The sequence below is a fragment of the Pholis gunnellus genome (assembly GCF_910591455.1).
Source record: "Pholis gunnellus genome assembly, chromosome: 13".
Classification (NCBI taxonomy): Eukaryota; Metazoa; Chordata; class Actinopteri; order Perciformes; family Pholidae; genus Pholis; species Pholis gunnellus.
Window position 1 is genome coordinate 15,082,399 of NC_136540.1, and position 26,119 is coordinate 15,108,517.

The 26,119-nt window shown below is 39.5% G+C and overlaps 2 protein-coding genes across 3 annotated transcripts in view; one reads left to right on the top strand and one right to left on the bottom strand.

Annotated features, from left to right (window-relative positions):
- myo7ab (myosin VIIAb) overlaps nucleotides 1-3,026 on the top strand; it is a gene marked incomplete at its 3' end in the record, with an annotated part of 29,140 nt that extends 26,114 nt beyond the window's left edge. Inside the window, exons 42-47 of the mRNA XM_079172194.1 lie at nucleotides 128-234; nucleotides 554-739; nucleotides 1,408-1,524; nucleotides 1,889-1,972; nucleotides 2,330-2,449; nucleotides 2,934-3,026. Of these exons, the coding sequence (XP_079028320.1) occupies nucleotides 128-234; nucleotides 554-739; nucleotides 1,408-1,524; nucleotides 1,889-1,972; nucleotides 2,330-2,449; nucleotides 2,934-3,026 (707 nt within the window). The remainder of the gene's footprint in view (nucleotides 1-127; nucleotides 235-553; nucleotides 740-1,407; nucleotides 1,525-1,888; nucleotides 1,973-2,329; nucleotides 2,450-2,933) is intronic.
- A 1,752-nt stretch (nucleotides 3,027-4,778) lies between these two features.
- On the bottom strand, nucleotides 4,779-24,786 carry ttc3 (tetratricopeptide repeat domain 3). 2 transcript variants are annotated; one of them, XM_079171373.1, is made up of 47 exons: nucleotides 24,690-24,786; nucleotides 23,335-23,393; nucleotides 23,195-23,234; nucleotides 22,566-22,722; nucleotides 22,370-22,451; nucleotides 22,229-22,282; nucleotides 21,753-21,885; nucleotides 21,440-21,525; nucleotides 21,248-21,342; nucleotides 20,849-20,911; nucleotides 20,614-20,668; nucleotides 20,338-20,503; nucleotides 19,946-19,976; nucleotides 19,809-19,860; nucleotides 19,513-19,543; nucleotides 19,195-19,255; nucleotides 18,317-18,398; nucleotides 17,919-18,068; nucleotides 17,454-17,534; nucleotides 16,989-17,098; nucleotides 16,778-16,904; nucleotides 15,961-16,083; nucleotides 15,779-15,877; nucleotides 15,316-15,408; nucleotides 15,147-15,211; nucleotides 14,847-14,980; nucleotides 14,309-14,629; nucleotides 13,634-13,909; nucleotides 13,497-13,546; nucleotides 12,624-12,674; nucleotides 12,450-12,529; nucleotides 12,214-12,369; nucleotides 10,765-11,335; nucleotides 10,413-10,481; nucleotides 9,702-9,851; nucleotides 9,380-9,519; nucleotides 8,558-8,626; nucleotides 8,380-8,476; nucleotides 7,823-7,926; nucleotides 7,650-7,734; nucleotides 7,350-7,451; nucleotides 6,815-7,029; nucleotides 6,538-6,652; nucleotides 6,177-6,290; nucleotides 5,831-5,935; nucleotides 5,234-5,326; nucleotides 4,779-5,067 (listed from the first exon to the last, which is right to left on the bottom strand). In XM_079171373.1, exons 2-47 carry the CDS (start codon nucleotides 23,380-23,382, stop codon nucleotides 4,957-4,959), a joined length of 5,292 nt encoding a protein of 1,763 aa, XP_079027499.1. In that variant the 5' UTR covers nucleotides 23,383-23,393; nucleotides 24,690-24,786; the 3' UTR covers nucleotides 4,779-4,956. The 2 variants fall into 2 exon arrangements, with proteins under 2 accessions (XP_079027499.1, XP_079027498.1); XM_079171372.1 differs by having other exon boundaries at nucleotides 23,195-23,237.
- Nucleotides 24,787-26,119: the final 1,333 nt, after the last annotated feature.

Here is a 26,119-nt window from a genome sequence, read left to right on the forward strand (position 1 = left end):
ACTGTTAATCACCTGTGTGTGTGTGTGTGTGTGTGTGTGTGTGTGTGTGTGTGTGTGTGTGTGTGTGTGTGTGTGTGTGTGTGTGTGTGTGTGTGTGTGTGTGTGTGTGTGTGTGTTGTGTCTGCAGGTGTAGTGCCTTCACTGACCTATCAGGTGTTCTTCATGAAGAAGCTGTGGACTAATACGGTGCCAGGAAAAGACTCCATGGCTGACTCCATCTTCCACTACTACCAAGTGAGTAACAGATGTGTGAAATTATTGTTTCCAGCTATTTTAAGGGTATTTCTTCATGTTATTTCTTAACGTTAATGCTACATTCCTCTGTGATATTGACACCCGACAAGTCAAACTGCACTGAAATATTAACATATAAACGGCTGAGACTCAATGATAATATGGTTTTAATGAATATGGTTTTCAGTGTTTTTATTTGAATGGAGCTTGAAAGCTCTGTGTAACTTTATATAGAAATATATTTACTGCCAATAGACGGGTTGAAACTTCCCACATGCAGACGTGCAGTATGGTAACAGCGACTGTCTTCTCTCTACAGGAGCTGCCGAAGTATCTGCGAGGCTACCACAAGTGTTTGAGGGAGGAGGTGCACCAGTTGGCAGCGCTGATCTACAGGGTGAAGTTTGAGGAAGACAAAATCCACTTCCAGAATATTTCCAAGATCCTGAAGGATCTCGTCCCTCAGGACCAGATCAGACATCTGTCCCCCGACGACTGGAAGAGGGTGAGACGCACGACGTGTTAGAGCAGACAGAAAGTCAGAGGACCACCAAATGAATTGTTGTTCATCCTCTGAAGACCATGAACGTCTGAACCAAATTGAATGACTATCCATCCAATAACTGTTGAGATACTTCAGTCTGGAGCAAAGTGGCATTGCCATCCCAAAGGCAACGCCATGCATGGCTAAAACTTTGGCAACTTTGTATTTAATAATCTTGGTCGGCCGTTCAAAAGGTTTGGTCATAAAAGTCTCTGCGAAGTCATTAATTATTTAAATTATTAAGTATTTTCTAAATTATAGTATTTTGACTTCATATATTTACTTAAATAATAATACATTAGAATAGATTAGTCTATACTGAGTCTATAATGAAATTGGCCCAATAACAATGACCCAATAGGTTTAGAAAATAGATAAAAAAATATACAAGATGTATGCTGAAACTGCCCTCTTACCCTTCGTACAATACAAAATCACACAGCTATCAATGTTAAATAAAACCATCAGTCTGTTTACGAGAAGTCATGTAATTAGTTCTGTAATAATGTCATTCAGATGTAGTTATGTCTTAATATATCTTTACTAAATGTAAGCCAGTGGGGGCTACTGTGTGTGAACAGAATGAATAAATGTAAATAAATGTTGATTAATGTGTGTTTCCCTCTCAGTCCATCATGTCGCTGTTCAACAAGCACTCAGGAAAGACTCGAGAAGAAGCCAAACTCTCCTTCCTCAAAATGATCTACAAGTGGACCACGTTTGGTTCTGCCTTTTTTGAAGTCAAGGTAAAGACGTCAGTGAAAAGAGGAATATAAGTGTACGTTTAGCAGTTGTTGCATATTTTTGTCATGTTGTTGTCCAAGTATTCATATATTTAAAAGTGGCAATACTAAGGTGTAGAAATACGTTGCGTTCACAATGTTACTTCAAAGTATCCGCATCAAAATATCCTTAAAGTATCGGGAGTGAAAGTTATACAGAATGGCTTATTTCAGAATATTATAGATTATATTATTTGATTATCATTGTTGATGCATGCATTAATTTAATCTATGATATACATTATAAAAGTAGAATCTAACTTGTTTCTCAGCACTGTGTGGAGAGTTTTGTTTTTAATTATTCTATTTTTTATTTTTTTTCCTGCAGCAAACAACTGATCCAAATTACCCAGAAACCCTCCTGATTGCAATCAACAAACACGGAGTCAGCCTCATTGATCCAAAGTCTAAGGTGGGTCCACACTTATCAGATCAGTTTGTACGGACAATCTAAAATATTAGTTTTCGCTGAAAGCTACGATAGAAAACTTTTACATTTGGAGTTAAATCTTGTTCACAAAAATACACTCAAGCTCCACTCTACACATCCACGTGAATCTTTGGCAACATATTTAGTCAACGATGTCGCTCTCTAGATATTTCTTCTTGTTTGATGTCAGATTTCTGTAGATTTACAGGTTGATTCACCACCATAGCTTCTGTGAGATAGCGTGTGTATTTCTGAAAAGTACACAAGCTATCTCACAGTACTGCACTGTATCTGCCAACAGGGTATTTGTGCTAATCTCAGTTGTTGTATTGCCCGCAGGACATCCTCACCACTCACCCCTTCACTAAGATCTCCAACTGGAGCAGCGGTAACACGTACTTCCACATCACCATCGGAAACCTGGTCCGAGGCAGCAAGCTGCTGTGTGAGACCTCACTGGTGAGCTACTGGTTTTGACATGAAGCACTACTGCCACCAGCGTAACCTGAAATGAAGCTGTTTTAGCTTTCAAAATGAAAGTTTGAGAGTTTAAATATGTAAATGTACATTTGAAACGGTTCATCACTTAACCGATGCTCCTAGGTTTGAGTTCAGACCTGATTTTTTATGATATTTGTGACCGAACGGATCATTTTGCCGCATTCATGAAACAATGCCACGGTGCAACAATTTGAAAACATCAAATATTGAGAGAGGGAGGTTGTCTACACTTAAGGCGCCATTATGCTCTGTAACCCCCCCCCCCCCTCCCTCACACCTATCAGGAGTGTGAGAAAGGGAAACTATTGCTGTCACTTTTAATGCAAACCACCAATATTTTTCTCATCACATCAGAAAAAAATCAAACAATAGAGCCACACATCCAAATACATAAATATTAATTCAGCACAGCATATCTAACCTCTGTCCTCAAACCACGCAGGGCTACAAAATGGACGACCTCCTGACCTCTTACATCAGCCAGATGCTGACGACAATGACCAAACAGCGAACCACCCGGGGCAACAGCAAGTGAGCAGAGCGGCTGGAATGTACGGTCAATCAATCAATCAATCAATCAATCAATCCATCCATCCTCCTCACAAACAAAAAGCTCTTATTTCATACGTAACTGTGTATCAAGGTGTCTGTGTCACTGTAATGCCAACGTTTTCATTCATGTTATTATGTATCGGCCCTGTCTTAACAAAACTCACCTATTGCCTTTAAATGACCTTTTCCCACCTGTAACACGGCAATTTGGATGGCTTTCTTTCTGCACTATGATGACCGTGAACTGACCGTCATATTATCTGCTGTGCTATTCACACACCGTTCAAAGTTTGTAATCTCCTGCCACGTACAATCGTTCAGCCAGAGAAGAGAAAGAGCGGAACGAGAGGAAGATCCCTCTGAGCAACGTTCAAGAAGAATCGAAGTTCCTTTTTCAGTGTCAAGTGCAAAATATTATTGGATTATTGCTCTTTTGGGGCAGAAACTATTTCAAGTGTAAATAATACAATTGGAGTCTGAATCATTGAAGGAAAGAAAGAAGAAAAACATCAACCGAGCAGGTGATTGCAAACGTTTGAACGTTAGAGCAAACGTCATTATGTCATCAGTGACGTTTCTCAGTTCATAATCTCTGTGCCGTTTGATAGAACAAGCTTTAAATGTAACTATTGTTTGAGACAGAATTCTGTTTTCTCAAATGCCGACATCGGTGTTGAGACAACAAAGCGGTATTCTAGCTTCTCGCTTGATTTACAAAAACAAGATGTGATTAAAAATCTGATTTCTAATCCTTGTTTTATAAAAAAAAAAAAGAAAATACCTGAAATAATCGGAAAATCCCCCAGAAAACTACTCGTTTGTCTTGTGAAGTAGCTTCGTCTTTTGATCCGTATTTATGCTCCGAGTTTACCAACCGGGCATCATAGTCACTTTTGAATCTTTAAATAGATTTAAAGATTTTTCTCTCTTTTTATTAAATAAAATGCCAGTTTGACAATGTATGCCGTCAAATTTGGAATTATTAAGAGGAACAAGGCAATCTGGATTTAAACTTATTTAAATATAACCCATGATTCTTTTTTTATTACATTGTTTAGTCATGCATGTGCACAGAAACAGACCACAGTAGTAGAGCATGTACATGTAAACACATACTGTAGGTGGTGAATGGTGTCTTTTTTTTCTAAATGTACGAACCATTAGCATTGATTTTTTATTAAAGATCAAGTCATAATCATAACACTGTTTTTGGACCATGTGACCACACATCCTTATGTAGACATGAATAAATGATATTTTACAAATAGTATATACTGTATATGTTTATTTTGTAGTGTGGGTTGCACAGTAACCTGAATGATTTTTGCAGCACGCTGAACATTCAAAGACATGGAATGGCTCTGACTTTATTCATGACATTGTAAACCATTACAGTACTTATACCATTACATATTATACAATGACTTTTGTGACATCAATGTCTTTTTTCATGGAAGTTTTTTTGAAATACTGCACGATGACTTTTTATGACATTTTCAGACATTCTATGGTGTTTTTGTATTTTAACAAACTATACTAAACTTTTTTCCTATGACTTTTTTTTGACGTACTACACTATGATCTAACACACTCAGACTTTTTAGCATTTATAATACGACATACTATACTGTCTTGTTATGGACCTTTTTGACATACTACATCAGAAATAGTATTCATTTCCAAACTCTGGATCATCTGAGGTGTAACAGACAAACATCTGACGGAGACGATCTCAAACACTATGACGCTTTAGTTTATTCAATTTGTAGAAACAGCAGTTTGAACATCTTAAAGATACAATAAAACGATGGCGTTTTTAGATTATAATGAAAATTGTGATTAAAAAAAACAAACGGATAAAAGCGTGTGATAAAAAAAAATGTGTGATGGGAAGATGGGGGAGGGTGGAATTATCACGGCGCTTGGCGTCTTCTACCAGACAGAGCAGGGAACTCTTCAGGCAGCAATGCGTGATCTCTGCAGGTGGGACAGGTGCTCTGCTCCTTAAACCACGACCTGATACACTGAACACACACACACACACACACACACACACAGGATGCACATTAACAACAAAAATAGTGAGATTTATATCAAAACAGCCTTCATTTAGAATAACATGAAACCCACGTTTCAGCTACAACAGGTGATTCAAAGGTACATGAAGCAGTTTGAAGAGTCTCTGCTCACCTCGTTGTGGAAGCTGTGTCTGCACACCAGCACGCAGATGTCGACCGGATTCATGTCCTCGTGACAGATGATGCAAGGATCCTCGATGTTCAGCTGCAATCAACACACACACACACACAGTCAGAGAGTCGGGTCCAAACTGGAGGCCAGTGATTGTGTGCTTCATTATCTGTTTCGTTCTTACTCTAGTTAGAGATAGCAGCGGGCATAACCACGCCCCAACTACCAGATAGCCAATAGAATCATAGTTCTGTTTGTGTCATTGGTTTGTAGACAGCGTGCCGCTCGTAACACAACTTAGTTGCGCTTTAGACATTTTTTTTTACATATGTTCTCATGGGCTATAACAAATGTTTTTTTTGTCAGCAAGTGAGAGAAAACCAAGGTGACTTTTGTATCTAATTCAACATAAAGCATAATACTAATACTAAAGTGCAGCCTAATCTTTATCAGCAAGTGGCAACGCATAAGCAGTTCTTCAAATGGCCACTAGAGTCTGGTTTCATGTTGAGAAGCCACAAAGGGAAGATTAAAACCACTGATAGCAAATGTTTCTGTTCTTCAACTCATTCATACTAATGGATGTTAGTTACTTACTGCGTTGGAGTGTGCGTCTCTCTTTATTTCGGGGGGGTGCCAGACCGGGTAGGTGTAAGGCGGGGTGGTGTACTGAGCCGAACTCTTGGCAGCTTTAAGCTTCTCCTGTGAGGAGAAGACGACAAAACGATCAACGTGACGCATTTTAAGATGAGGACTAACCAGACAGATCAGTACGAGTCGTCACAGCCTCTCGTAACAGAAGCCTCTGGGAGAGGCCAATTACCTGAATATTATGTGATGTTTGTGTTTTTTTGGTGATCAAGACACAAACAGTCCAAACTGGAGTGGAAAAAGTTGTTTTTGAAAGGTTAAGCTAAATATCTTCTCAGATAAAAAGACTCACTGCATTGGACTGCGTGTCTCTCTTTTGCAGCCAGACCGGGGCGACCAAAGGCGGAGTGGTACACACGGAGGGAACCCCACGTGCCTTGCTCGCTTTGGCAGCTTTAGGCTTCTCCTGTGAGGAACAGATGCCAAAACAATCAATGGGACGTGTTTTAAGATGAGACCTAACCTGGATCATCAAGACTAGAGGTCTTCACAGGTCCGCGTAACAGTTGTGGCATAAAAATTCCAATATACAGGAATTCAGAAATATATAATATAGCGGCAAACAGACTCTAGACCTGAGAATACATCTTTGTTTGGTGCAGATTCTCACTAAAAATCAAAACATTTTTTAGTTTAGACCTTTAAAAACCTACCTGATGGTCCAGGATCAGCTGAGTCACTCCACCGACCATGTTCTGCATCGTCATGCTGCTCAGGGTTCCACCGCTGGATGAACGAAACTCCTGATAAAACCTCATCAGGTCTGACCTGAACACAAACACACAACGCACTGTGTTTAATACCTACAAGTGTAAAGCTGCCAGATTAAACGCTCAATGTTTCCCTTCTTTGGTTTGTGAAAAAATAAAATGCATGATGTGTACTTCAAGTAGAAGTGTGTATAACTTGGCGTTAGAGCTGCAGCGTTACCTTGTATAGTCAGGGAACATGCTGGTCAGGCGCTCCATAGACTTGTCGAACACAGTGTTGTGCTGAGGCTCCAGAGTCCTGGCCGGAGGTTTGAGCTGAGCAGGAGGCTGAGCGGCCGCCGCTTCAGCTGCAGGCGGGGGGATGACCGGGGGTGTGACCGGGGGAGCGCCATGGGAGGATGAAGATGGAGGAGAATACTCTGCGGCCGCCACGGACTGCAACATTAAGACAGGAGAGAGTTCACTTTTAATTAGTGGTCAATAACCACTGATTTACAGAGAAGTAGTAGCAGCAGTAGATACAGAAGTAGAAGTAATAGCAGTAGTAACTAAAGTAGCAGTTATTGTAAAAGTAGAAACAGCAGTAGTTGTAGCAGTAGTAGCAGCAGTGGTAGTAGAAGTAGTTAATGCTCATTTTGCATAACGAATAATAAGAAGGTGTTTATCGATGAGGATATGAAATAGAGAACAGCAGCACATTAAAGCTTGGTAATAAGTCGTGATACATGTTGTGCTGGTTAGACTGGTTGTCTTACTGGTGCTGCTGAAGGCTCAGACTGGCTGTTGACGTTGACTGGAGGCAATTCACTGAGTCTTCTGCCGTTATTCACTTGATCCAGCTGCTCCTTGTACTGTGCCTGTGTAAAATATAAAGTCTTACTAAACATCTGGATTAACAAGGCATTTCAACATGGATCATTGATCCCGTAGGTCCTGGATATTCCGAACAAATCATCAATAAGCAGCTTGTTTTCAGTTGCAACATCTATTCATTCTCAGCTTTTCTTGCGTTGATAAAACTTCTGTAGCTGCAAGAAAGGAAATGACTCGCGTACCTCAGCAGTGGAGATCTTCTTTTCGACTTCTTGGACATTAACTCTCCAGCTGTTCCTCTTAATTTCCATGTCTGGGGTTGGGTATCTGGACACGGATGGAAGAACATCACACAATGAATAGGTGCGACACCGACACAACAGGAATAAAAGCGGCGGTCTCACTGCTCTCTGACCTGTGAGCCGCTTCGTCCAGCTTGGTGAGCAGAGCCTTGCCGATGGCGAGCTCTCTGTAGAGGCCGAACAAACCCTGATCCCGACTGCTCTCCACCACCGACACCTGGAGGAGCAACACGACGAGGATCGAGTCATTTACTAAACTTTACAAGCAGGAACAGTTTTAACAAAGAGCAAAGAGTCAGCGGGGCCTCAGGCTCAACCACTCTTGACGCATCTTTGGATAAAAGACGCTGCTATTTAAACATACAACTGTTCGCTTCTTATATTCATATTCATACGCATGTTTGAACTATTACTGTGGCAGTTCATACATATACACAGTACATATATACCGCATGTGTACTTATATTTGTTTCTATAGGTTAGGTTCATTATCAGTAATATGTCATGTTGATGCATCTTTATTATGTTTAATTATAAATTAACATATTTTCTAAAAGTACATTTGCGTGTATCTGAACATCTGTGTATTTTTCCTTTGTTTTAAATACATTTCTTGGTGAATGGTGAAGTTTATGTACGGTACATTTTGTAATCTCACTGTAGGGCCTACCTGAGCTGCCTGAGACCTCCTGGTCGCCGATGTAAACGAGAGCTTACAGCGCTTGATCTCGTCCTCCAGGCTCATCTTCTCAGCTGCTGACTGGTTACTGAAAGGAAACGACAAGTTAACCAAAAAGTCGAGGATCTTTAGTTTCTGCTTCGCCGTCAACTCTTTGCTCAACACTTACCTCAACTCGAGGGAATCATTCAACTTTGAGTCAAAGCTGGCTTTCTTCTCTCGGATGTTTCGGGAAAGACTGTGGAGAGAAATAAGACACAAATATATAAAAGATAATTAGAACTCAATCATTACTTGATGCTTTTTGTTTACAGTATGTGACATACTGTAAACATCTGTACATACAGCGGTCACGTTCAAGCTGCAACAATAAATAAACAAATAAATTCAGTACACAAATATATTTCTCCCAGGTGATCATAAGTCACAAGTACTCATATTAGTAAAAGTAGCAGAGGAGAAATACTCTACTACAAGTAAACGTCCTGCATTCAAAAGTACTTGTGTAAATAATTAGCTTCAAATAGACTTAAAATACCAAAAGTGCTGCATTACTACTGAATTATTGATGCTTTCATGTGTTCATCACTTCTATGTTGCAGCTGCTTTGTTACTTTTCACCACTTCAGTCTGGAAGAAGTACAGATAATAATACACAAGTACTCTCAGCTAAATGTACTTAAAGTATCTAAAGGTAAAAGTGCTCATTATGCAGAATGGCTCCTTTCAAAGTGTTATATTATTATAATGTATTTTACTATTCTGTAGCAAATACATGCACGAGTATTGTTAAGAGTATTTTAATACGGCAGTTCCTCAACGTGGATGCAATACTACCCAGTATATTACAGTTACTTTTAGGTATAAAACACAAGTGCCAAATACATGTTGTGGGGTTGAGGTATAAAGGAAATACTCACGTTAAGTACATCCAAATTCTACTTGAGTAAATGTACTTCGTTACTTTGCACCACATCAGCTTCACGCTCACCTCCCGTGATGCTCCATCAGCTCCTCGATCGTCGTCTTCAGGGCCTTCAGTCCTTCCTGGTTGGCCTTCTTCTCCTTCTGGTCCTTCTTCACCTCCTCTTCCAGTTTCTGCTGGAACAGCGACAGCTCCTTATTGGTCACCTTGACGAGAGAAGACAATAACACACATTTAAGTTTTTGTTGTATTTTTCTACATTACGTTAGCTTCATCCTTGTTGCATCTCCTCGTGGCTTCTTGACATATTCTGTCACATTTCTTTTTTTTAATAAAAGTTTATTTTATCTTATAAACTTCCTATAATTGTAACTACTTATGGACCTACTTGTATATTAGCTATGATCTTCTGAATGTCTTCCTTCAGGACAGCGACATCTTCTTCGTGTCTCAGGTTGACTTTGTTGCAGCCTTTCGCCATCTTCTTGATCTGCTGCTCCAACTTCCCGTTGCTCTTCTGCTTTATGTTGATGTGACCCTGGAAGAACCAACGGAGGGAAAAGAGTCAACTACAACACAAAGCTTCACTGATCAACTAAACTGTTAGATTGATATCCGTTTCTGTGGATAAGTAACTAAGTACATTACCTCAAATTTCAAGGTACTAATAGTTTGAATGATCCCATTTTATCATACTTTCTACTTTAGTACATCTCAAAGGTAAATATTGTTCTTTACACGCCACTTTAGTTACTTTTCAGATTTCAGTTTTTCTTCCACTTCTCTTCCAGTGGAAACCACGTATCTCCAGATGTGTTGATGTTGAATGTTTGTGATGAATTGAAGGATGAAGTGTTGCTTTATGTGTCGAGACAATCCTACTTCCTAAGCTAAACAAATTAAAAAGCCTCTTGGATCAGCTTGAAAAAGAGCTGTTTTTCTGATCTCATTAAAACTTTTTAGAGATGCGTGGTTCTCACTGGACAGTGACGCTAGAAACATGTGATGATCTGATAGAATATGATGCATTGCTGTAGAACAAACTACCCAGCTCTACTTACACATACACAGGTAGTGCATGAAGTTATACTGAACTCACCAGGCAGCTCTCAAAACGCTTATGAATCTCTGTATTCACTGCGACACTCCTCATGGACTCCTGACACGTCTGAGAGACCGAAACAAAAAAAAAAAGAGCATTTCAAATGTCACGCACAGCACAGCAGACATTATTTATACATTTACGTATTTGATCTAGTTTATCTGGGGAGAGCCAATCCTTTAGATTTCAGTCCCGTCACCACAGAGGAATGTATAAATATTGCAATACTTTCATTGGTGGGCCATAGGAGCGACCACCAGTGTGTTACGTACATCGGTAACAGACAGCGAACTGAGACATTTTAATGAAAATCTTTGGGACCACTTTAATTGAAATGTTTGGTATTGACCTGTACTTCTGCATGTTTCTTCAAAAAGCTTCCCTCGGTTGTCGATGACGAGGTTTCCAAAAGTCCACCATCCAGATCCAGATCCAGATCCAGATCCAGATCCAGCTCCCCGTAGTCGTTAGGTATAACGTAAGGGGCTTCCGGTTGTCTGTCATCAATAGTCCAAATGTAAAGCTCATCCCGCGGAGCAGGCTGGGAGCCTATTACATAAGGATTTGGGAGGGTGCGATAGACGTCAGTCTGTGCAGAGGAATAATCGTCCAGATAGCTTGTGAAAGCAGATTCGTGACGCTCGTCCAAACACAGAGAGTCCGAGCCGGGATCCGCTATTACATCCAAGTCGTCTAGACCGGCTCCGTGCACCGCCTGCTGCAGGCAAACGGCGTGCTTCGCCAGGCCGATGCACCTCCCCATCTTTATGAAGCGAAGGGATTCCAGGAGGAAGGCCTCAAAGCCGCCCGTTTCCTGGATCTTCAGCTGAGCCACGGAGGGGAAATTCCCCAGTTCACCCACCAGCAGAGGGTCCTCAGCAACCAGCGGGCCGTGCTCCTCCAAGATCTGAGCAAAGTAGCTGCAGAGAGACATTCAAACGTTCAAGATCAAACAGGGAGAAGATGCATTAAAAATGTACTTGAGTATTTGAATTGTTACGTAATTTGTCATGTAAAAACATTTCATGGTTCCAGCTTCACAAATGTGAAGATTTGCTGCTTTTTTATTTAATAATTTAATAATTGTAAAGAAAAACAAAAGGTGTCACTTTGGGCTCTGGGTAATTGTTACGACTATTTTAACTGTTTTTAGAAACCAAACAATCAATCGATTAATATTAAATTAACAAATAAGTTAGAAAATAATCAGTTAATAGTTAAAAGGAGGTCAACCTGCTAGAGTTTAGGGTTCTTATTTATTTTATCCAAGAGAACGACACTACCTGCGATCGATAAACTTGTAGAGTAGTGGCGGTGAAAATATTGAATTAAAGTAGTTTTGCTACTGCTAAAAACTGCTATTTTTAAAGTATCAAAACAGAAGAAGTACTCAGATCCTTTACTTGAGTAAAAGTAGAAATACCACGGCCTAATACATAAAATACTCCAAGTAATAAAACTCAAAACATTACTGCAGTAAAAGTACAGAAGTATCATCAACAAAATCCACCTAAAGTATCAAAAGTAAAAGTTGTCATTATGCAGAATTTTATATTGTTTGTTTGTTATCATTGTACAATATTGCATTATTCTGGGTAGATTAGTAGTATAGTAATGCATCATATCATATGATATGTAGAAAGTAACTATAGGTGCATATAAATGTAGTGTAGTAGAAGTATAAAGTTACATAAAATGGAAACACTCCAGAAGAAGCATGTCATAATTGTACTTCCGGACGGTGCTTGAGTAAATGTACTTAGTTACATTCCACCACTGAACACCAGCGTGCACTTACTCATACAAACGCTCTTTTGTTGGGTCGGGGTTGTTGTCCAAAATCTGTTTATAGTGACTTCTGTGTCTGGTGCTGTTGTACTGGTCCTCAAAATCAGCCACTTGCTCTCGAAGGTGACTCGGTACGCTGAACGGATCTCCGGGGTGAAGGAATGATCTGTCGACACCGAATTCTCACCGTTAGACATAGAAACTGTTGTTATAATAAAATCTGTGCGTCCGACGCGGAGGACTTACAAAGAGTCGTCTTCAAATAAGTCTTGTTCCCAATCATCTCTCGGAGTCGGAGCTCTCATCCCAGACAAAACAATAACGCCCTGAACGGAAGAGGAGAGGAAACAGTTTGGATTCAAGCCAATAAGACATTTTCTCTCCACAGGCAACCAATCACACCCATAATCACTCTCTCACCTTTGGCTCTCTCTGTTTCTTTTTCCGGCCTCGACTCTTCAAAGGAGAATTCTGAAATTAAAACAAGTTGATTGAGGGATCAGGAAGAGCCACAAAGTTAAATCACGTTCAAGGCATTTTGGGAAATACACTTACAGGAATGTTCTGAGTGTAAAAATGACACGTTGTGGTTTTACAACATCCCTTCTAATACCACATACAATTTAATTGCCAATAGGGTCAACAATGCCTACAATTATGTATAATTGGGTGCAAGAATTTATTGATATTTTTGTCACAAATTCAATTAGTACTACTGGTACTCCTTTCGCTACTGCTACTGTTGTACTACTGTTAGTACTACTACAACTGCTACTGTCATTCGTACAATACCTCTACTAGCTGTACACAACTTTTTCCGAGTAATTGTGTGACCTGGACCCAGACAAGCAGCAGAATGAAAGAATTAACCGATTAAAAAAAGGCAATTTAAGCTAGTTGGTTGTCCATTATGAGACAATGAGCTTCCCAGCTGCTGTGTTTGCAACAGGTCTAAAAGATAACGAATGTCAGGAAAAGGATTCATAGGCGCATAACGTCTCCTGACAACCCGCAAGAAAAAAACACAAATTTTCTTTCATAAAGGTCTTCAGACTGTTAAAAACTTTCAGGACCATTTTTTTTGCCGACGGTACAAAATTCAATGTTTTTTTAAAGACGTGCAGACACACTGTGCTAACCGTTTCCAGTCTTTATGCTAAGCTACGCTAACTGGCAGTAACTTTTTAATAAAATTTTCAGCTAACAGACTGGCATCTCATTTTACTCCAAAATATTGCCGATCTAGTCCTTTGAGGTTTAGTTTATACAACTAAAATGTTTCTAAAGACTTACATTTTGATTTTGATTTTCATCAGACTTTTTTAAGACTGAACAATGTCCATCTGAAAAATAAAGAATAGGAAGTCAAATCATCGGCAATAAATGAACACGCCTTTACATCACATGTTCGAAAAGTTAAATATACACACCCATCATATCAAAATAGTCATCCAGTATATGGTGGCAGGTGAGATATTCGTCCCTATGCTCCTCTAGAGTCCAGATAAAGAGTCTCATGTCATGTGCTGGGGCTTCATTTAGGTATTCGGTCACTGTCAAGCCGGCGCTCGAAAAAAGCTCCGGCCTAGTACCGAGCTTCTCTATAATCACGTCCTGCAACGGACCAAAGTTGAGCAGAAAAGCCAGATCCAGCTGCTCCAAGTGTCCCGCGTAGCGCTCAATGAAGGATTTCGCAGCATTCAGACCTAAAGAAAGCAGCAGGGAGGTGGTGAGACTTCACAGCACGCCGCTGACGTTAAAGTCCACATTATTTACATGACTTCTTTGTGCCACAAGAGCTCGATTGGGGTCCAGTCAGAAAGATGAGAGCACTACTCAATATGTTGAACGGTCTCTCATGCGTTGAAACTTTTACAAAGTCCCGTTTACAAATAGAATTTATTGGTATGAAGCGTTTGTTTTGTTCATGGGGAACAAACCGCTGTACAGTGGTTCAACTAGACTGATAATTGCAAGTGCAGAAAGAGACAAATCCCTCAGTTATACAGTTTTTAATCAATATAACAGCTGATTACTAACTTTCCTTCAGTGTGCATCCTTTGATCACTTGAAGGATATTTAGGAGTAACATGATCAATGCTGACCTGCATTGTTGAGCTGGAGCGCCCAGTTGCTGAGTTTGGGATCTATATCCTGACAGCCACTGAGGAGCTGTATAAGGACGCGAGCCCAAACCCGGTTCTTCCGCTCCAACAGGAGCTCAACGACCTCGCCCAGAGTCTCCAGCGGCTCCTGCTGCCAGTTGAGAATCCGCCCAGCTACCTCGTTCCCCCTCGAGGAGTCCAGCTCCAGCCAGGGCTTCAGACTGTCCGTCAGGAGCGACACGTGGAGGCCCTTCTCCTCTCGCAGCAGCTCCATGTTCTCGCTGATCTGCAGAAGAACTCTGTCCCTGTACAGCAGCCAGGCTGAAAACATATGAATGGACTGATCAACACTTGTTATAGGAAACATTTGGATCACAAGAGTTGGAAAAAGTAACAAACTACAAACCATAAAACCCTAACAATACGAGAGTAGCCTAATCCTTATGCAGATTGCAGGAAAATTGTGTTTAAATCGAATGAATAGAAGTGCAATGAAACAGATCTACACGTCACATGTTGCTGATGCTAGCAGCCCTACCTTTCTGTTGACTGTGTGTTGCTGAGTCGTCTTTCTGCAGAATCTCGACGTTGATCGCCTGCTTTTCTAGAAACGACTGCTTATGCTGATTCCTCTTGAGCTTGTGCTCTTCTCTTGATTTTAACTTCTTTAGACTGAAAATTGAAAAAGAGAAAAGGGGAGTTATTTAGAAACCAAGTACTTGTCAATCAGTATATGATCCTTTAAAGTGGGCGTTCACTAACTATAAACTATATCGTCATCACCGTCTTGTGGCCGACTAACTCCTGCAGCTACAGGCATGAAGTGAACTCGACTCACCTTGAGCATTTCTGATTCACTTTGGGCTTCTTCGGAGTCTGTGGTTTGGCGATGGCAGCTTCGAACTGGAGAGAAACAAGACTCGGGTCAACACTGATTCATTCATGAGCACAGTGACTCTGAAAAGCTTCACCTCGCTGTGCAGAGAGTATAGAACTCATCCTCTTACCTTACACTTTATCAGCCCTGTCGGACTAAAGATTTTGATATTACAGATTTGGCCGACACAGTCTGGAGTCAAACACGAGTCTTGCAGGAATTCCTGCAACACAAAATAATAATTTAAGACTTGAAGCAAGCAACAGCTCTCTCTAAAGTGAAACAAACACACTTTTTCCTTTGAGACACGTTGAAATGACCACACATTCTCTGAAATGTCAGTGTATACATGCAAAATTCAAATAAAAATAGAGTCTGGCCTTAACCCACACAGAGAACAAAGCAACATCAGTTTACGTAACTGCTCTGCCCAAAAGTATTATATAACCAATATAGATTCTTCTGAACTGAACCACATCTACTCTATTAAACAGGTATTAATGAAGATAATTTTCATGACCTTTCCAGGTTCTTCGTGACCTGTAGAAACCCCGTGAGCATGACTGAAAATAAAGGAATACATGAAAATGTACCTTTTCATTCTTATCAAAGGATGATGTCTTGAGGGTCTTCCAGCAGGCGGTGTGGTATTCAACAATGCAGCTCTTACAGCAGCATATTCGAATGAAGCCCTACATAAAAGAGGCATCAGCGTTATAATAGTTATTATTATTAACAATAACTTATCTGTCTGTGTTTCACGGCGGCCGCTTACCTTAAAATCTGGGTCAGTTAAGTAGATTTCAGCTTTCAAAGGGACGAGGCATTTCTCTAGTCGACAAATGGCATCAGGAATAGGAGGAAACCTGCACAGCTCTATAGCATGCTCCAGAATTTCCTAAAAAAAGAAAAGATACAAGTAGGGTAAGTAGAGAAATGTCAGCCGTAAATACAGTACGTTATCCTACTGCTGCTAAGTGATTTATGCTCTGATAAATGTTTAGATCTAGATTAAATGAACGGGATATCGGCCTAACTTGATCAGAGACTTTCCTTTTTTAATTTCCTTCAGTGATACTTTTATATACTTTGTTGTATTATGTTTATTCTATTCATTTATATATTTTTAATCTCCGTCTATAGAGTTTAATCAGTGTTTAACTAGAATTACCGCCTCGTGGTTTTATTCCTCCTTCAACTAGTCATGTTGCGGTTTACTATCATGTGTCCAAAAATGTCATTTCATCCTATTTAGCATATCAATTCTTGGGTTATGTCAAAAATGTGTTTTGTGAGGCCACAGTGACCTTTAAACACCAGAATCTAATCAGTTTATTCTCAAGTTTACGTAGATGTTTGTGGCAAATCTCGGGCCTCCCTGAGATATTGCATACACGAGAATGAAACACACTTAACCCAAAAATTACCCACAATTCCTCCGGCCACTATCGCTGGCATGAAGGCATTAAAATCTGATCACGTACAAAACTGTTACTGAGGGTGTGTATTAAATAAACAATGTCCAAACACTCACATGCAACTAAGCAATCTTTTAAAATGGACACAAACAAAGACCTAAGATGACCACATACCTTGAAATACTCCGGCTGTGTCTCTTTGACGATCTCTTTTGTTAAAGGCCACGTGAGTTTACCCGGGGTTATTCGATTCTTCACCGTCTGCAGGGAATCTGAAAACTGCTCCAGAGCGAGTGCAAACCTGTCCACGGAAGAAAGACTGTTTTTGAAACAACAAAAGGGTGTGACTCATTCGCACGTCAGTAAAAACTAGAAGTCGCCGTACCTGTTCTCTCTGAGATACACCCTGCCGACAGCATAGTAAACCAGACACTGAAACGTCCTCTCCTCGAAGGATTTGATCTTATCAAGAAGTCTCTGTGCTTCTCCAAGTTCCTGTGTTGAACAAAGGAACCACACATGTAATGCCTGCTTCACAGGACATTCAATACTCAAACAATGTTATCTACAATTCAAATGATTACCGGTAAGTTATCGTGTCGTAATAACCAGCTCGACTGCTCTCCAAGTACAAAACAAACCGTTCCTACAAAATAACATCACGCCTTTGTGGCGGGAGATGAGAAACTTTTGAACAGTTGTGTATTTTATCATTTCTGTTTTATATATTTATCTGTACTATTTTGTGCTGTACACTAAGAATCAAGAAGAACCTAATCTTATCCTCATACATAGGTAGGACTGCTGTGGCCATTCAGGCCCAACAAGCCTACATGGACCCATAAGTTACCTCAAGCTGGCCGATTTCTGTCAGCGCTGAGGCGAGGCCGTAGAGCAACAACAGCTCATCCAATGTGGAAAGTCCAAGATCCTGAGAAAGCAGAAAGAAAACAAATGACGTCTTTTAAAGCGCAACGCAAATCTGACATCTAACAGACAAAGTAAAGGTTGTTTTCACAAACAAAGAAACATGTAAAATGCATCTTCATCTGCAAAGTAACTAGTAAATAAAGGCCTCAGATAAATATGGTGGCTTCAAAAGTACAATATCTGTCTCTGAAATTAGGTGAAGTAGAAGGTTGCACACAATCAAAACACTCAGGCAAAGTACAAGTACCTCAACTTGTACAGTACTTAAAATACTATTCTGCACCAAAGTAAAAAGGGTACAACCAAATCATGTGCTGGTGCAACCAAAGTTAGTCTGGCGCCCTGATTTAGGCACATAAAGTGTCCCTATATAGTGGTGTGTTACCTTGGGTGTGCTGGTTTCCACTAGGACCAGCGCCTTCCTGAAGGACTGCTCCGCATTGCGGCTGCGTAGGTCGGCCAGAGCCGCGTGCGCGTCCTTCACCATCGATCTCAACTCTCTACACTTGTCGGATTCATCGCCGTCTTTCTGGTTCTGATCGGATAAAAACACATCACAGAGCAGGTCAGGTATCTTCTTGAATGACGCTGTTGCAACTTTAAAGCTACATTTGGATGTTCTAAAAAGTTAAGATGCTCTTCAATTCAAGCTATTGACACACAGTAGCAAGTGCGCAAGAGACTGATTTAATGATCCAAACAGCCTCAGTGAGCTTAAGTTCAAGGATCTGCAAGGTTGAGCGTCTCTACTGATGTTTCCCTTTGAGACGCAGTGAGCCGTACCTCCTCTTCAGACTGGTTTATGTTCTTTGGTTTCTTCTTTGGTGTGCTGGGCGCTCCTCTCCCATTCTTTGAAGAAAGCTCACTGAAAGCACAGCATGTTAAAATCAGTTTAACGGTCTGAAAGGAAACATTCTTTGACCTCAGAACAGCAAGCTACAATGTTTTATTCTTATCATTATGTTTTCTGCCTGAGGATCTGAGAGTGTTGAAAATGTTAAACGTAAAACCTACTTATTTAGCTAGGCTTTTGGTTAAAGCCATTTTTTATTCATTTTCATTAATTTTATTGCCTCGACGCGCATGAAAGCTGCTATACAAATAAAGTTTGAGTGATTGAGTCGTGCTTGTTCCTACTGTGGGTCTGACCAACACACTCCGATCTTTTCGGATAAAAAGACGACGTCATGTCATATGATCGCGATACCACGAACATTACCTATTTTTTCCGGCTTAAATAACAATTTTATCTGAATTATACGAAAAATAAAACATACTGACAACATTTAAGTAACAGTTTGTAATATTCTGAATTAAGTTTATTGGTATCAATATACCGCAAGACAAGATATTCTCTATACCAAGATCATGCACAAGGTACCGTAACAGCACCAATAGACGCACATCGTGTAATTTTACGGCGCTCTCAGTATCTTCTTTTGCCGACGTTATGAGTTCTACATTTGTTTTCCACTGCTAAAGAAAATGAACGGCACATTGACCCGAGAATGTATTTTTTAGCCTCGTATCAGGTGAAACACGTAACAACTGTAGAGACAAACGTTACATTTTTGTATAATCTTATGGAAATCACTATTTTCTCAGTACATGATCTTTAATCTGATCTGTGCATTGATTTTAGTTGAGGTGCTTCCACTAACCTTTTAGATGGTTTGGAGTTTTTAGCACCAACATCTGACTGTGCAGTCCTTTCATTTTTCACTGGAAACAGAATATTATCCATTACGTTTTTAAAACGTCATAAACAAAACATCTTAACTTCAATGTGCAGGTATTTTACTCCACAGATATAAAAAAACTAAACAATACAAGACAGAATACAAACAGACTGCTGGCTCGCAAACAATGCACAAATAATACACAAATAATATTCAGCTTGTATGCGTTGGACAACCAAGAGACACCACACCCAGGATCTAAACCCGGGTCAGAAAGAAAAGCGTAAAGAAGAAACTCACCTAGTGTCTTTTCCAGTTTAACTTCAGTGACCTGCCGACACACAAGTTAATTATTAACACTGAGCTACATCAAACTTCAGCTAAAGCCACACAAATATAGTTTAAATGATTCAATCATGTTCTAAAAGCCGGCTGTTCACATCGACAAAACTAAAGAATATTTTAGTTATCGATCTGCAGATCTTTTTGTATTTATTTATTTGTTTTGGTGTGGAGGATTATTTATTATTTACATCTTCTTTCATCTAAAATAATAACTGATGCATTACTGACAGCCTCTAATAAAGTTTACAAACCTTATTCTGTGGAGTCAGATCACTCTTTTTCACTTTGCTGGTGTTCTCTGGTCTGTAGGGAAAAAAATGAATTCATAAGTTTATCAGCATTTATTAATCAAGTTAAGTTGTTTAATGTGTACGAGGTACACACGTACCTTTTAGTCGGGGTTTTCTTAGGCTGGACAGCTGAAAGCACATAAACACAGGTTTTATTGATGGAGGGGATCATTTAACCCAGACTCAGGTATTTGTCCTCCATGATAAAGACAGACACTTCAATTTATAAAGGAAAAACATACCGTCTACGAGAAAAAGCTTCAAGATGTTAAGTTGCTTTTCTACCGTTGACTTTTTAACTGTATCAAAATGAGAAGACTTGGACACCCTGAAGTAGAGAGACTTGTAAACACAGTATAACGTATAGTGTGTACCCGTGTGGAGGCATTACAGATGTGCTTTTAGATCTCTGGGAATCTCACTCTTCCGGGTACTTTTGCGGTTTTAAATGGATCAAAACAAAGATTGAAGGTGCTGCTGTTGAAAGTACCTTTGGGGTCCGGCATCAGCATTTCGGCGAACTTCAGGTGTTGTTGTTCCAAGTCTTTAAATCCCTCGTGGTCATCTCTACACAGACGCTGGGCCATTAAGTTGGCGTCAATTGCCTTTTTGATCTCTCCCAAGAAGAACAACGCCTCACAGTAGCGGTAGTGACCCTGCAAACAACAAACACGCATCAACGTCTCGCTCTTGAAATAGAAGTCCTTGAATCTGTAGCCAACAACACTGATATAGTGTTGACTGGTTCATACAAAGAGATTAGTACCTTTGCCCAGAGTGGCTTTATCAGAGTAGCACATTTTCCATCACCAACCGCTTTTCTGTAAAAGTTTAAAGTCATGTTTGGGTTAAAACATTTCTTGTAAACTCTGATAAACAACAGCATTCACTCTTTCTCTAGTGAGACGTGTACGATAGAATCACATCTTTTAAGGTCAAAGTTTTCTACTGATACTTTGTACTTCAATAACTTACAGACGAAAGGAATAACTGGTACTTACAGATATTTCTGAGATCGGATATAGCATAATGCTCTGTTTCCATATACTATGTGGTTGTCAGGACTGGATGGAGAAAAAAAATATATATATATTTTGTTACAGAAATACACAGACTTACCAAATTACTAGTTACACCTCTACAATCTAATACAATGACTATTCTTTGTGAAACTTGTGTTATTTATTGTTGAGTCAGAGAGGAGTTAAATCAGCTCTGATGGCCGTAGTTTGAGGTGGTTTTGTATTTTGTTGAAGTGTTTCTAATAATCTGAACCATTCATGTCGTAGTCAAATAGTGTCAACAAAAACTAAAATATACCCAAGAGTCACAAAGATAGGGCCGTAATATTTGAAAGTATTACCGGACATTTTAAAGACAGTGTTATAATATTAACTTACTAAAATGAGATGGCTCTGGAATAAAACTTAACAGCGTCTTCATACTGCTTTTTCTGAAAGTTTTCATTTCCTTTCTTCTTCATGTCGTCACTTTTCTGGATGAGGAACACGACAAATATATTATATTCCCTCGCAAAACATAAAAGCAAATAAATCCAGAGAGGCCGCGTGTAGACCACGTTGTCGTCTTACCTCTATTAGATACTCGGCTGGTCGAGCCGTCAGTGACTTCATCGTCCTTTCAAAGTGGGAACCCATTTCCTGAATATACTTAGCAACTGATTGAAAGCAAGAGACAAGCGTGTGTTAACTATCAACAAACAAGTTCTAACAGGCGTCAGTGTTCGCACAACTCCTCAAACACTGTGTTTATATGGGTTGTATAATATGAAATTTGATAGTTTAAAATAGAAAATGGAACAAACAGGTTTTCCTCTTTACAGGATGTTGTTAGAAATGTCTTGTGAGTAACTTGTCAAAGACGTTGAATGGCTTTGCATCTTACACTCTGTGAAGATGAGGTGCAGGGCCGTGTGGCACATGACTGTGTGGCCGAGATCCATGACGCGACGGCGAATATTGGGTTCTCCAGTTCGCTCCAACCACTGTAACGCGTCATCCAAAACCCCCGAGGAACGCTAACGGTACAAAGTCAGAGGACGTTGTCAAAGAGAGGAACATTCAGCTGTGAATATTGACTACAGAGGCAATGACACAAAAAGTATTTATTCAACTGTGTGATGTTTTTGACTGTTGCGTTTGGTTGCATTGAACAAAGTTTAAGTATTTTTAATTAGTATTAGTATTATTTTGAACTGCATTGAATGAGGAGGTGTAATACAAATACGTTTCATTATAATATTATTAACCAAAAGCTAGAGAAGCTGGCCATGCTTCTGCAATTGTTTGAAGTACCTTTACTCTCATTCATTGAAAACCTCTTCCATATTCACTGTACACAATCACTTATTCCAGACTTACCAAGTTGAACATGTTGCTTATCAACACAACCTGCTTAGTCTGGTCCCTTTTCACCTGGAACAGAGATACGTCATGTCAAAAAAACTTGCACATGTAGAGTGTTTTTCTGAATTATGATCCTAAACTACGTAATCAACTCACGGTTCCTCTCTCCAGGGCTCTGAGGATTGCCTCTACTATTTCTATCCTGTTCAGGTTCTTCAGACTTATTTCGTCACTGTTACTAGAAGGGGAAAGTTACAAACTCTTTACCAATGTAAACATTGACGATTAAAAGTGTTTTTAATTGGGGGGGGTTTGAAACAAAAGTTCAGATCCCATTGATCAGTGTACTTACTTTGAGGTCAGACCTAATTGTAAAGCCCAGCAAACAGTCGGGCCCGACTCTTCACGTTGCAGCAGAATCGGAAGCCAGAAAGCACAAATTCTCATCCGCTGCCCGGCGTCTCTTCTGGTCTCAGCAGGGATAAGAACCCATCGTTCAAACGATTCATCTAAAGAAACAAAAACTCGCAGTAAAAACACACACTTAGATTCACCGAGCTGAGAGCAGCAGAAAACGCACCCTCTCAAAAAAAAACCTTCTGCTCTGCATCCTACGGGCAGGGATTTTTTTTTACAAGCATAACCACGTGTTGTCTGACGTAACCGAGCAGGATAATAAAGAATGTGGCTCTCAAGGCCCTAAAGGGGGCACTCCTGGGCGAGTAACAGGGAAGTGTATGGTTCCTATTGTAATGGAAACGGATGAAAGGGGAGAGCGGCTGAGATTCTGGAACAAGCTCAGTTCCTGTTTCAGGGCGCGACTCTCTGTACAAACAACTCACTACATAGCAGTCTGATGATAACCGGCCTGTCTCAACACAGAGTTCACAGTCACACATCTAGTTATATATAAACAATGCTACAACATCGTAGCACTAGATATCAATATGAATGGTGTATTGAGACGTATGTGTTCCTCACCTGATGGACGGAAGGCGACGATTGTGTCATTTTTCAAGTACTTCTTAAGAGGAAACAAAAAATGAGCTTCAGTGACATTTGTACAGAAAACAATATGTTGGCTAAACGCTCTTATACTAATTATTGGTTTAATGACTCACCTGGTTTCTAACGTCGTCCCAGTCACAGTCAGAATCAGAGTCTGACATTTTGTCCAAATCTGTGAGAAAATTTGCATTAAATCACTCAGATCTGTTCCACGAGACACGCAGCAGTGAGCTAGACTTGACTGTTGCAGGTTGTTGAATGAAAATCAATTGCAAAATATGAAACTAAATTCTATTTTAGCAAACATCATGCCTATGTGTTGAGAAAAGTCTCCTTCGGGACTCTTGCATCAGCTATAAAAATGCATCGTCACAAAGCTGAAAACTGGGCTCAAAGTCTGAGGTCATGAAAAGTTGACTTTTTACTTTTTTTGGTTCTCACAGGACAGCGACACTAAAACATATGATGATCTTATAGAATATGATGCATTGGTGAAGATTAAACTACCCGACAGAAGTGAAAATGAGCACAACTTTAATCATCCACAGCAGTAAAATGCAACATACACATACAAGTAGCAGTAATATTACATAATAATAATAATACAGAAACTTTATATAAAATAGTAAAATACTGACAGGGAACATTTTACTGCACAATGAGCACTTTACTTTAGGTACATTTTACTGTTACATAATTTTGAATGCAGTACTTCTACCTGTAGAATAGTATTTTCAGACTGGCATTAGTACTCTTATTTAAGTAATAAAGCATTTAAATACCTCCTCCACCACCACTCTGTGTATTGACCCATCACATGGTGTCTAACCAAGGTTAAGGTGTGGTCTATCTTAAAAACTACTAAACTTGTAGTAGCATTACTCAAGTGTGGGGAGAGTTTCGGTTTGGACACAAACGAAACACTCATAACAGAGTCACGGTGATGACGTCATCATTTGGGGGGGTACAGCAAACATGTTTTAAATAAATAAACAAACAGTGTGCGTATCAGGAAATGATTCATTATGACGTAGTCTATCGATAAAATGCCAGCATTTTTTTTTTTATTATTATTTTAAAACAGTTTGTTCGAAATAATACCTCTGGGGAATGACGTCACTTTTAGCTAAACGCTGCTCATCGATTGGTTATAATAATGTTAGCATTGTTAGCCCATTAGCTAACCTCTGCGTAGACGGTATTGTTGTTTATGACCCTGTCATAATGTCGACTACGGTGCGAAGTATGGCGGTTATCTACATTAAAACGGTGTGTTGTGAATATAGGTTGGTCTACTTTGTTCTATTGTCTCATAGCGTGGCTTTAGTTTAGTAGCAAACTAATTAACGCTAGTTGTTTTTATCGCGAGGCAAACACCCGCGAGACGAGCCAAGACTCACTGCTACGAGTTAACGTCCGCCAGTTTAAAAAAAAACATTTATGTAATTAATAAAAAAGCAACACATACCTTGTGATATTTATCGTGTAAACACCTTAGCAGTGCTCTGTTATCCTGTTCATGTTAAGAGTGCGGAAGTTAAAACTGTTCACGTAGTTCACGCAACGCCGCGTGTAATAAGAGGGAAGCTCGCGCGACGGGACGGGAGCGGTTCAAAAAAACGCCTCCTCTTCTTCCTCTTCTATTGCTGCGTTCCCGGCAGGCTTCAAACAACGAGGCATGAACTTCGCCCCCAGTGGTCAGTCATTTCTTGTTTTTATTTTTTAATATATTTTGAAGGGTGAGGCAGTGGAGTGGAAACAACAGTGGTGGAAAGTAACTAAGTACATTAACTCAAGCATTGTACTTAAGTACAATTTTGAGGTAATAGTCCATTATTTACATATTTCCATTTTCTGCTACTTTATGGGCCCAATTCTAATCCACTAGATGTATTTTACATATTTAGTTTGGCTGCTTTTTACAATAAAAACAAAAATGATATGCTTTTATATGATCCAGCACTATATTATGAATCTACCAGTAGTCTATAAAACTAGCTCCACATTGATGAACGTAAACATGCTCTTACATGTATGTTAGTGATAAAAAAAGAATAACATAATATTCTATAAACGGTGAATGTAGTAATTCTGCATAATGAGTACTTTTACTTTTGATATTAACGACAGTTTGCTGATAATACTTCTGTGCTTTTACTTAAATAACGTTTTTTTATTCAGATTCAGACTTTTACTCGAAATAGAGTATTTTCTTTTCTACTTTTACTTATAGGATCGGAGTACTTCTTCCACCAATGATGCACAATTTATTTCTACTATCACAGACTTTTACACTACAGGAATAGGGTAATACTTTAATGTTTCCCCCTCATATGTTTATTGTCATTTCCATGTGTTATATCATCCCATTAAAGAAACATAGTAAAGTAAAAATACAACTAGTTTGTCTAGAAATATGTACATTACACACACACACACACACACACACACACACACACACACACACACACACAGAATCTGCAGCAATATCAGATAAAATACGAATAAAACAAAATACATCCCTTTCTTGGGATATCGTTGTTATTTTCAAGCACTGGTCAATTTTCAGATTTTGGGTTATTTTGCTTCCATGTCTTCCATGAAATCTGTAGATTTCTCCCTAAATTCATCAAAAGATAGCATTATTACTCACTTGCATATTCAAACATAACATTTCAGAAAACTTCATTTGTATTAACATAATTAATTAACTGTTGAAATTTCATGGTGTTATCTATTAGTTCATTTATTTACCCTATTCACCTGCAGTGTCCTGCAGATTGTATGGAATTTAATGATCCGTATCTTATGAGTTTTGTCTCAGTCTCTGAGCCAGAAATCTGCATTTCAGTAACACTTACGTACACACTTTCCAGTGTCGTTCCTATATTCTGAAGG